The sequence below is a fragment of the Planococcus citri genome, chromosome 5 (assembly GCF_950023065.1).
Source record: "Planococcus citri chromosome 5, ihPlaCitr1.1, whole genome shotgun sequence".
NCBI lineage: Eukaryota > Metazoa > Arthropoda > Insecta > Hemiptera > Pseudococcidae > Planococcus > Planococcus citri.
The window spans coordinates 23,124,112-23,136,544 of NC_088681.1; the positions used below are offsets into that span (position 1 = coordinate 23,124,112).

The following is a 12,433-nucleotide window of genomic DNA, read 5'->3' on the forward strand; positions in this document are numbered from 1 at the left end:
TCTCTATACTGTGAAAAATGTTTGTATAGTGAGCTTTTTAGAAATTGCGCCAAAAGTACCTATGAAGGAGGAGTCTAGGTTCTCTATGCATCTTTATATACGGAATCTTCGCGATGTGAGCTCACTTGGCTTGGTGTCGGCAATTCGCGATAGTTGGTTCCTCGTCAACATCGAATCTGATGCTGTGAGGATCCTCTCGAATAGAGGTGACCACAGTATCTACTTTTTCAATTAATATTTTATTATTGGTATGTTCTTTTTAAGTTAACACCATCACTGGCATGGTAATTTCTTTTATTAATCAAATTAATAGTCCTTGGACTCATAATAATTTGTGAACCTTTTTGGTAAGGAGGATTAATCTAGATGATCCAAATTACGCAAAGTTTGATAGGAGACTCGTTTAGTTAAGTACATACCATCAATGCCTATGATTAGGAAGGCATCCCTTAGGAAGTATCCCTTACCACATAGGCAAAGGGCCAACAATGTCCACATGAATATGGTTGAAACGAGACACCTAAATGCCACACCCATAAAAATGATTTTAAATTTTGAGGTCAATGGTGGTTGATGTAGAATTTCAAATAGTGTACTAGTTACTGTTAAAGTATTTACTCCAGTTAATGTTCATACAAATTTTTTCTACACTTTACCTGCTTATTTCATACATACACGAGGTGTGTTCAGTTAAAGTGTGAATTCAATGAATGAACAGTGATAAAGTAAGAAACGAAGGAACTTGTTTGTGAATTGTGCCGTAAAAAAGAATGTTCGAAGAGAAAAAGAGACGATTGCGTGGAAAATATGGAGAAAAACAAGTTCTGAAAATAATAAAAAAATCTGATGCCAATTTTCTGAACCCAGATGTTGGAGATTACCATACATGTTCAAGTTCCTGAATTTGACAGGGGAAAAGCAGATGCCAGAAGTATTTTAGCTTGTGTGATGGAGAAAATGAAGGATGGGTTTTACAATCTGGGAACATGAGAAGGAATTTTGAAGTCATTGCCCACTCCCAGCTTTGTCTAATTGTAATTTGTAAGTCACAAGCGATTTGTTAATTTCAATGATGTGCCAACTGCCCCCACCACAGTTTCACTGCGATCAGTTGCTTCTGCACAGGCCACTGGCAATGGTCAAGGCTTTGTTTGCTGTCAATGCACGATGAAGTGCACAAATAAACGTTGCCAATGTGTTGAAAATGGAATGAAGTGCAACTCAAAATGCCATGGGAGCACAACATGCTGTAATAAATATTTTTTTTCAATTTTTGGAAGCTTTTTTTTGTTGCCAATGTTTTTCATCATGCTCAAAACCATATTTTTTTAATGAAATAATTTTTAATAGCTCATTTCATGATTCAACTGATCACATCTATATAGCTATTTCATTTCATGAAATAACTAGATTCTTCATACCTACATTACCTAGGTAAACTGTGAACAATTTACTTGCATTAAATATCTACTAGTTATTTCATACATTATTTGAAGTAAATACTTTAACAGTAACATACTATGAGTATCTTTTCAAATTGAGTTAATTTTTCCCAAACTGGTTGAGTAACAACAGAAGCAACAGTAGTGAAAAAACCACAATTTTTTCAAAAATTCCTCCATTTTCCCTCCAGCGACTCAACCATTTTTTCGAGTGACTTTCAACTTGAAATGAAGTAGGTCCTCACTAAATTTTATCAAAATTCTCTTTTTTTTGTTTTTGGTGATTAATCGATCATTATTACGGTGGATCATGCACTTCAAAGTACATAATTATCTAAATGGTTGGAAAGTAGAAAAATTTAAAATATGTAATTATACTTGTAGGTACAGGGTGCCCAGAAATATCGGGTACCCCAATGAAAGTTTTTCATTAAAAATATAGGTTGGTATTGGTAACGTGAAATAGATGCATATGATTGATGGAATGTTATCTCTCCAGTTCAACAACCAATCATGTGCTATTATTATTGTCATTCACCGTGACCAACCGAAGTATTTAGCAGAACACTTTTTTAGGGGTACCCGATATTTCTGGGCACCCTGTATTTGCAGTTCAATGCAAAATATGTACTTACATATTAAGATCATGATTATCTATTTCACGTCATGCATCAGAAACTTTTTATCTTTTTTTTTTTTTTTTTTTTTTTAATATAGGAATTTATCTTAAAAAATTAATTGCAAATCAGAAGAAAATTTGGTGATAACAAAATAAATCATCTGCATCGTTTATCATTTGTACCTAAAAAGCAGATTGGTGTTACCCGTGTTATAAATTAGTTGAAGTTGAACTGACTATAAGTTACTTATCTATCTATTGTTTGGTCGTAAAATAAATAAATACATCTCTGATCATACGAGGTTTGACTGCTCGACCTTGGTGGACCGTTATTTCGTTATGAAACATTTGTTTTTGATTTACTCGTACATTACTTTGTTTGCTTAAATAACTGTTTTGGGGTGTTTTTTTTCAGGTAAGTGAAAAGACTACATTTATTTACTTTTATTTTCTAGTTAATTAATATTTTTCATCGATATTTCTCTAGCTAGTTTTTATTTGAAAAAAATACCTATCATAAATTTTTCTTAAAAAGAAAAAGTTTCGTCATGATTTGGAGATATCTATGATTTGAGTTTCAAAAAAGAGGAGATATTTAGGAACCCCTGAATTAATCCGAATTTGTTTTTTGATCACAGATTTTCAAATTTCAATTATCATTCAGTACCTACATCGTACAAAATCAACGATGACCGGAGCTATGAAGCAAATAACAATCACTTTGCTGATGCTAATATTTACATCGACCGAAGCCAACACCTCCGCAAACTGGATGCAATGCAATGAAACCGCGCCAGGTTGCTCTTGTACCTGGATCAACGGTATTAAAACAGCGAATTGCCAGAATGCTTCTTTCAACGATATACCTCAAGGTTTGAGCAGCGAAATTTCATCTTTGATCCTCGACAACAACGAAATACCTGTGCTAAGAAACGAAACATTTGAACGGGCAGGATTAATCAATTTACAAAAACTCTCGATGAAAAATTGTCGTATTCGCGATATCGAAAAAACCGCCTTCGCTGGCTTATCCATCATTATTGAAATCAATTTATCGAATAACCAAATTCAAAACCTCGATCCTTCGTTATTTGCACGAGCAGAAAAATTACGAGTGGTGAATTTGAGTAATAATTCCGTAGAAACCTTGCCAGATGGTTTGTTCGCCGGGTTTAAATTCTTACAGAGAATCGAACTAGATGGTAATAAAATCTCGCTTATTGGAAATAAAACGTTCGACAATTCGCTCAAAGTGAGAAATATCAACTTGAATGATAACCAGTTAACGTATCTGAATAAAAGTGTATTTGGAGAATTCGCGTCTCGTTTGGATACCCTGCAGTTGAAGAATAACCCGTGGAAATGCGATTGCCGTTTACGCGATTTTATCAAGTGGTATGTGAGCATGAGACATTTTAATTCTGGTTCTATTGCTTGTAAAGAGCCCAAAAATATGCTAAATGCGACGTGGAGATACATGCAGCTTGATCAGTTGGTCTGTGAGACGATTGTTAATGGTACGTCTCAGGGTATTGGAAGTGAATCGACTTCTGCGCCGGATGCTGCTCCTTGAATCGAAAAATGGATGGAATGAGTCGTTGATTTTCTCAAAATTATTTTATGTAAGTAGTTTTATGTAGAATTGTAGATGAATTACAAAACAAAACAAGATGTCCCAGAATCGATAAAAAAAATCCTTGGAAAAAATCATCCACCAAACTCTCGTCAAAAAGTAGTCCTCAGTAGTAGTCCGGCATATGACAATAGGAGTAATTGCACCCCCCCCCCGGCCGATCCTCCGGGACAACTTTTTTCTTAAAGGGGACATCCTAAGGAACATTTTAAAGCAAACTTGCCAAAAAAAAAAGTTGGCCTTACTTACAAAATGGCGGCCATTTTGATTGACAGGTCAGCCGAAATCGCAGATTTTGCGTTTTAACGTAGGACTTGCACGAACTTTTTCAAACTTTACAAAAGTAGATCGAAAGATCATGCAAAAATTTATCACCTGTCAAAATTTCGAGTGCTAAAGTGTGTTTTTCGATTTTTGGTGAATTTTTGAAAATCGAATTTAGGCCAAAAATGAGGGAAAAAAATCAAAATTTTACCAAATTGACCAAGAAAGCTGAAATTTGGGATATACCTCATTTTCGACATGCCAAATCGATTTGAAACGGTTTCAACCCGTTTTGAGCAGTTCTGGAGCCTCCAGCAGATTTTTGAAACTCGAAATTCCCACAAAATTCCATCAAATTGGAGTTGTAAAGCTAAAATTTATTCTAAAAACTAATTTCAATACGTTACGAAGTACTGCAGGTGAATTTCAAGTCGTTTTGGATCCTCCAGCGACTTTTTGAAAATTCCTGAAGCCTCCAGCAGATTTTTGAAACTTTTAATTTTCACAAAATTTCATCAAACTAAGATGGAAATCTGAAATTTACTCTTCACTCCAATTTTAACACCCTCTGAAGACGTCTTTAGATGGGTTCAAGTCATTTTAGGGCCTCCAGCGACTTTTTTGGAAAATTACTGGAGCCTCAAGCAGATTTTTGAAACTTTAAATTTTCACAAAATTTCATCAAACTAAGATGGAGAGTCGAAATTCATTCTGCAAACTAATTTCAATACGCTACGAAGTTGACTGCTGGAGAATTTCAAGTCGTTCTGGAGCCTCCAGCAATTTTTTGAAAGGTTGTATGACGTTTTGTTGGAAAATTGAAATTTCCTAAAGGTAGCTGGAAGCTTCAAAACCATTTGAAACCACCATGCAGTCTGCGAAGTAAATTTCAGCTTGCCAACTCCATTTGATAAATTAATGTTGGAGAAATTTCAAGTTTCAAAAATCTACTGGAGACTCCAGTAGTTTTCAAAAAAGTTGCTGGAGGCCCTAAAATGACTTGAACCCATCTAAAGACGTCTTCAGAGGGTGTTAAAATTGGAGTGAAGAGTAAATTTCAGATTTCCATCTCCATTTGATGAAATTTTGTGAAAATTAAAAGTTTCAAAAATCTGCTGGAGGCTTCAGAAATTTTCAAAAAGTCGCTGGAGGATCCAAAACGACTTGAAATTCACCTTCAGTACTTCGTAGCGTATTGAAATTAGTTTTTAGAATAAATTTTAGCTTTACAACTCCAATTTGATGGAATTTTGTGGGAATTTCAAGTTTCAAAAATCTGCTGGATGCTCCAGAACTGCTCAAAACGGGTTGAAACCGTTTCCAATCGATTTGGCATGTCGAGAATGGGGTATATCCCAAATTTCAGCTTTCTTGGTCAATTTGGTAAAATTTTGATTTTTTCCCCTCATTTTTGGCCTAAATTCAATTTTCAAAAATTCACCAAAAATCGAAAAACACACTTTAGCACTCGAAATTTTGACAGGTGATAAATTTTTGCATGATCTTTCGATCTACCTTTGTAAAGTTTGAAAAAGTTCGTGCAAGTCCTACGTTAAAACGCAAAATCTGCGATTTCGGCTGACCTGTCAATCAAAATGGCCGCCATTTTGTAAGTAAGGCCAACTTTTTTTTTGGCAAGTTTGCTTTAAAATGTTCCTTAGGATGTCCCCTTTAAGAAAAAAGTTGTCCCGGAGGATCGGCGGGGGGGGGGGGTGCAATTACTCCTATTGTCATATGCCGGACTAAGAAACAATAAGCAGACGAAAGTATGTACTAATGTTTATAAAATTATTATTTAAATTTGATAACATTTAATTATCAACATTTCATACAGCAAATGCATATCTGGTATTTTAAAATGTAAGTTGAACGGGAAAATTGATTCAGTGACGATGAAATAATAATAATTAACATCACGGAGATGATTGTACTTATTTTTAAACGAGATATATCTGACTCATATCCGCGTTTCAAGTAAAATATTTCCAGCTTCCTCCATGATCGTAGTTTTATTCTGATTATTTTAATGTACCTAGTTATACCTTTCTGAGAATAAATGATACAAAATATTATAGATAAGTACCTAACTTACTTAGTCATTGATTAATAACGCAAATAAAAAATAGTCTGAATTGAAAATATGTACTAAGTATACTTATTTTATAAGGAAATTTTTCAAACCGGCATTCTCCGATTTTTTTTAAAATTTTAAAAATTCAAAAACGCTATTTTAACGACGATTTTTGAACTTTTTTATGAAATAAATTCCATCATCAAAATTTGATTACTTTTCATAGCAATTGAACTTTTTTGTCAGCGAAGTGAACTAATCAATGATTCCTTTAATCCAACTGCCATGCTTTAAAGTCCATTTTTACGATATCTTACACACCCCCTCCCCTCAAAAAACACTCATTTTCCTTCGAAGTATTTTTTTTCAGTTTTTTTTAATTATCAAAACTTTTCCAAAAATTCAAAAAATGGGTTTTACGACCTGATTTTTTGATCTAGCTTAGTTTTGTTAAAATCAGAGTGTGCTGGTTCAAAAAATACTCATGTAAATAATACATTAAAAATAAAATTAATTGAATTTTCTGGATATCTTATGGGTACTTAGATAGAATGATAACTTCATAATGAATAGATTATGTGAGTATTCTGATGTGTGAAACTCAAATTTCATGATATTCTGAGCGGAGTTCTTTGTAAAAACTCTGCACCACAATGGCAGAGTAGTAAATGATACCTGTGGAAAGTACACATTTTAAATTAAAATATTACATACCTACATAATAATTATGTTAATACTACGTTCGCGTTCTTAAAATTTCTAAAGACTTTTTTGAAATTTTGAAGTACTCGGAACTTGAAAAATTGAATTGCGAATCAAAAATCCTGATCACAAAATACAATTCGCTCAATTTTTAAAGATACATTTCTATAGATAGGTGGGTACTTTTGAATTGTTCGAGAATTTAAGTAGAAGATGTTTTGGGAATTTACGGTTCACCTACTTTCAATTTTTCGGCGAAATTATTTTTTTTTACATTTTGATCAATTATTTACTTTTCATTTATACTTAAACTTTTCTTTTTCCTCAAAAAAAAAAAAAAAAAAAAAAAACAGATTTATTGTTTTGAAGAGATAAAAAAATATCGTATAAATAGGTAAATGGATAATAGATTAGTAATTCTGGTTTAAACATACCGAGGGACATAGCACTTGAAACTTCGAAGGAAATTACTGCACTGAATCCAGATTGTTTTACATTATGAGCAAATCTATCATCAACCGTGATTTTGAGTAGATCGCCCAAAAATACTACTCCACAGATTGCCACAGCTAACATCACGATTATCAAAGACATGAAGACCAAAAACTGAGCGATCATGTAAGGTACCAACCATTGAGGTTTCTCCTAAATAAACACAAATAGGTACATCGACACTCGTATAGGTAAATTGAAGTGAAATATGTACTCATCTAATCATACTTCGTATTATTTATGGTCGGGTTAAAAAGTATAAAGGTATTAGCTACGAGTGTGAATAAATATTCACCTTACAAACAGCATAGATGCCAGAACCGGAAGCAGCGAATCCAGCGATGGAGAATATGGTTATGATGATGTTGGAAATTGTGCCTCCGCCTGTCACTGAGAAACATTTGAATGGGTACGAGAGTCCACCAACCTGATGCAAAACACATTTTTAGTTTTTAATTAGGTGCCTATTATCAGTTCTGCTGATGCTAAATATTTTACATTTTTTAAACGCGATAAAAATTGAAGAAAACAAAATGTTTTTTATGCAAAATTTGACTAGCATAGAAATGATTTTTTAACAAATTTTTCATGATTCTGAGCAATTTCATTCAAGACTCCCTTCCTTGTATTTAAAGAAAAAAAAACAATATGTATTTTTGTTATTAGATTTTGTATGGTTCTTGATTCATTTATGATAAACTTACCAGATATGAATTTCAAATTGAGTACGCGTGAGTATAAATTAATATAAGGTATGAATAGAGCACAGAACTTACCAAACTTAAGATCAAAATGATTAAAGTTCCAGTTCTCAAGGAACATCCGCAGCAACAAGATCGCACTCTTGGCAAAGCCATTTTTAATAGATAACTTTACCAGAAAAGACTTGATTACAAAATGACTTTCTTTAGCACAATTTACGTTTGATTCTCATAAAGTCTATCTCAACTAATATAGAGGTCTATAGTCCTACAAACAATTTTCTAACAGGAAATAAAGTTCGATTGAGTGAGCAATACTGTAAAATTTTATCCTATTGCGAACTAAAAGTGTAGATAACTAGGTACTGAGAAAATATGACAAGCGAAAAGCGTCATCTCCTATCGCATATTTCTGTTCATATTAGATAGGTACTTATTACCCAACGTGTACGTATTTATGACGGCCGCAACAATTTATGGCACAATTAACAATTTATGAACGTGGCCTTTTTACTTTCGAGTGAAATGATTAGGTACTAATTAAAATTCCGAATCAAGTGTACTTTAGTACATAGATTTTGGTTCTTTCTTCCTTTTTTCCATCTTTGTTTTTATGAAAATGCATTTCACCATCGTAATAATTTTCAAACCGTGGGTACAAAACGAAAATTTTACACGCTGAAATTCAATTTTCGATTTTCAGCAAATTTTTGAAAATTCTGGCACTAAATAGGAAACAATTAAAACTTTACCAAATTGGTCTACAAAGTGGAAATTTGATTTGTATCCCATTTTCAGTCTTCTGAGTTGGCTGATGATGGTTTTGAAACGTTTTGAAGCCTCCAGCGGATTTTCAGATTTTCCCATTTAACCTGCCATGGGTGACATGACAGATTTATGCGGGAGTAGTACCATCTTGTAGCTCTCATCACGGGGAACAAGGGGCACTACCTAGTACCTACAAGCCCCTCTATCTATTCATGGGGAGAAACTACGGGCGTTTAAAGTGTAGAAAATGAGCAAAACCAAAAAATGAAAATTTGCCAAAATGAAAAATTTGACCTACGGAACTTGTAGAACATTTTTTTAGATGAAAATTGCAATTTTTGGGATTATCCTACCTTCATTTTTGAAGGATCCATGCAATTTTGTAGTTTTGAAACAGATCAATTTCTGAAAAATTTCAAATTTACCTACTCAAATTGATCTGTTTCAAAACTTCAAAATTGCATCCAGGATCCTTCGATAATGAAGGTAGGCTAATCCCAAAAATTGCAATTTTCATCTAAAAAAATGTTCTACAAGTTCCCTAGGTCAAATTTTTCATTTTGGCAAATTTCTGAAGGTGATGATGACATGGAAATTGGGACTGTGATTATGAACTTTCCTTACAGTTGACAAATTTCTTATGATTCATCAACTCATTTTAGTTAATTTTCCCTGTATGTACATATTATGTGATCTGTTGGTTTTCTGTGATATTCTTTAAAAATGACTTAACTTTGTTTATATTAGTATTTAAACCAATCAAAACATTGAAATCACAGTGACAAACAGTTAATAAATGATGTGTACGCAGAAGAAGTAATAAGAGAAGCGTGAATCAAACAAATGGGTTTCAAGATCAACGGCTGGAGAATAAATGAAATGAGCTACACAGGTGACAAAGTGATCCTTACTGGGACAGAAGCGCAGATGCAGAAGATGATTGACCAAATCAACAGTGCTGGATTAAAATATAGAATGAAAATAAACACTGGCAAGACCAAGGTGATGAGATTTACAAAAGGAGACGATAAAGAGGTCAAAATCAACATCTGAACACAAGGAATTGAAAATGTAAACCAATTCAGATACCTTGGAGCGCTGATAAACAAACATGGTAGGGATCATAAAGAAATTAAATCACGGATTAGAATGCCAAAAAGCACATTCAATAACCTCGCCAGTGTGCTGGGAGATCAAACGATGAGTCTAGGTCTGAGAAAAGAGAATTATGCTATGCTATGTATGGACCATTCTGAAGTATACCTACAAAACATGGACCATGAGTGCCGAATGCAAGAAGAAAGTATCTGCTTTTGAGATGTCGTGCTATCAAAGGCTACTATGGATCTCATGGAAGGACTTTATTACCAACAAGGAAGTCTTAGCGAGAATAGGAGAGGAGTGGAAACTGGAAAGTAATAGTAGAAGCAGAGTTGTAAAAATACCAGTATTTTATACTGTTTGATACCGTATTATACGGGTTGGTATTTTATTTTGAAATGGAAATTGATACTGTATTTTTGAAATTTTCCCACCAGAACCAAAAAAACCATATTTTATTTTGAAATGGAAATTGATACTGTATTTTTGAAATTTTCCCCCCAGAACCAAAAAAACGCATCAAATTAGCAAGAAATACAGTAAAATACCATATTTTGTGTAATATCATAATATGGTATTTTATTTTTCGTATAATATGGTAGATATTAAACGCGTATAATACGGCCGTATTATATGTATATGCGAATAAAATACCTTACATCTCTGAGTAGAAGATATCAAGAACAGAAAGCTAAAGTATTTAACTCATAAAATATGAGAAAACTGTATTTTCATGCTAGTGGCACAGGGCCCACAGGGGAAAATTCAAGGAAGAACAACAAAAGGGAGAAAATGATCTCAGCTGTTAACAACAAACTCACTGGCCAACTCTCCTTGTAAGACCCTGAAAGAAACTATCAGATACGCTAGAAACCATCTAATAGTAATATAGATGGAAGTATACGGGAGTGCAACCACAACAACAACAAATGAAAGTAGAAGAAAAAATAATTAATGTTAACTCTTAACAAAAGTTCATAATCTCAGTCCTGGGCAAGGCTGCATACTGATATAAGTACCAAAATACCAATACTGGCAATACTGGCAAATTTTGAAAAAATTTACGAATACCATTTTACCAATACCGATTTGCAGACAGATGAAGTACCAATTTACAAAAAAACCAATAAAGTTTTTGAAACGGTATTAATACCAAAATACCAATACTGAAATAATTTTCAATGGTATATTTTGGTATTGGTAAGCATTTTGTGGTATTTTGAATTTTTTGATTGATTACAAAATTATAAATATAATAAAATAACTAATAAATTACAGTGGTGTCGCGATAAGTGAAACCTCAATATGTGAAAAAACTCAATAAGTGAAATAAAAACCCCCTTCCCTTCACCTTGGACCAATTTAACATGTAAATCAACCTCAATAAGTGAAAAAAGGCTACCTCGTGAACTGAAACTAGGATTTATCCCAAAATTATCGTGATTACCTCTACAAGTAAAATGTTGTCTGCGTTTTACCTCTGTAAGTGAAAAAACCTCTTTAACTGAAAAGTACTGACTTGTTCAGCCTCTATAAGTGAAACAGAGCCTCGATGTTTTGCTAAAGTCAAATCGTTTCCCATGGATTATGTGTCGAACAAGAAGGCATGGATGACCTGTGAGCTGTTTCAAGACTGGCTGATCAAACTAAATTTGAAAATGATCAATGAAAATCGGAAAATTTTATTGTTCAATTCTTTTTTTTCGTTTTTTTATCTGAACTTCGATAAGTGAAAATTGACCAGAAAAAACTCTAACTGAAACCTTTGTAAGTATGTGAAAAACTCGATAAGTAATACAAAAATTTTCTTTCCTTGAATTTTCACTTATCGCGATGCCACTGTACTCATGTTGAAAAGCGTGTAAGTGATAATGATGAACCTTGAACTCGTAAATTGAGGTGCTTAAATAGAAAAAAAGTGTAATTTCTAAAAAAAATTGGAAAAACTTTGTTAATTCTGGCTTAAAAACACACTTCTTATTCGGTATTAGTATATTGGTACAATACCAATACCAATACCAATACCAGATACCAAAAAAAAATCCACAACATAATAAAATACCAATACCAAAATACCAAAATTTGATATCTGTAAGTATTGGAGAATACCGAAATACCAAAACCATTTTGGGAACTGTATGCTAAATACCAATACCAATACCAGGTACCAATACTGTTTATGTTTATCAGTATGCAACCCTGGTCCTAGGTGGTTTCTTCCAACCATAAAGTGGAGCCACTTGTGCCACCCTTTCACGTTAATTATTCATCCTTGATGTGTTGTTCTTCGCAGATTTGTGTTGGTTCCAAAACACTGCACAGGGAACATGGGTGGGTGTTGCAACACATCTCCATCTTTGATACTGTGCTTTTTACCAGTAAACTGAAAACGCCTTAACATGGTAATGATTTGAAATTTTTGTTTGGGTAAATAAACAAATCGAGGAAAAAAGAATTGAGAACAAATAAATGTGGGGGAAAAATTTGAGGAAATAAAATTTGGGAATCTAGTATTCAGGGTAGCAGAATTTAGGTACAATATTCAGGTTAAAGGGCATTCAGGCTTAAATCCATTAGGGTAAATGGATTTGGAAAACTGTCTGTGAATTGTCTGGTCTGGATGTTTCCTCTTTAAGATTT

At 33.4% G+C, this 12,433-nt stretch overlaps 2 protein-coding genes across 2 annotated transcripts; one reads left to right on the plus strand and one right to left on the minus strand.

The window, feature by feature from the left end:
• The first annotated feature begins 2,271 nt into the window (after nucleotides 1–2,271).
• LOC135846679 (leucine-rich repeat-containing protein 26-like) lies at nucleotides 2,272–6,559 on the plus strand. Its single transcript, XM_065365904.1, has 2 exons — nucleotides 2,272–2,476; nucleotides 2,700–6,559. The coding sequence occupies exon 2, from the start codon at nucleotides 2,750–2,752 to the stop codon at nucleotides 3,632–3,634; it is 885 nt and encodes a 294-aa protein (XP_065221976.1). The 5' UTR covers nucleotides 2,272–2,476; nucleotides 2,700–2,749; the 3' UTR covers nucleotides 3,635–6,559.
• On the minus strand, nucleotides 5,730–8,285 carry LOC135846680 (uncharacterized). Its single transcript, XM_065365906.1, has 4 exons — nucleotides 8,000–8,285; nucleotides 7,519–7,650; nucleotides 7,166–7,376; nucleotides 5,730–6,704 (listed from the first exon to the last, which is right to left on the minus strand). Exons 1-4 carry the CDS (start codon nucleotides 8,078–8,080, stop codon nucleotides 6,631–6,633), a joined length of 498 nt encoding a protein of 165 aa, XP_065221978.1. The 5' UTR covers nucleotides 8,081–8,285; the 3' UTR covers nucleotides 5,730–6,630.
• Nucleotides 8,286–12,433: the final 4,148 nt, after the last annotated feature.

What these genes read in the sequence shown, in the direction of transcription:
- LOC135846679 (XM_065365904.1), top strand. Translation starts at nt 2,750, where the DNA reads ATGACCGGAGCTATGAAGCAAATAACAATCACTTTGCTGATGCTAATA.
- LOC135846680 (XM_065365906.1), bottom strand. Translation starts at nt 8,080, where the DNA reads ATGGCTTTGCCAAGAGTGCGATCTTGTTGCTGCGGATGTTCCTTGAGA. An exon ending in TCATTTTGATCTTAAGTTTG is followed by an intron (nt 7,651 to 7,999) that starts GTAAGTTCTGTG and finishes GTTTTGCATCAG; the next exon opens with GTTGGTGGACTCTCGTACCC. An exon ending in TTCAAGTGCTATGTCCCTCG is followed by an intron (nt 6,705 to 7,165) that starts GTATGTTTAAAC and finishes TACTTTCCACAG; the next exon opens with GTATCATTTACTACTCTGCC.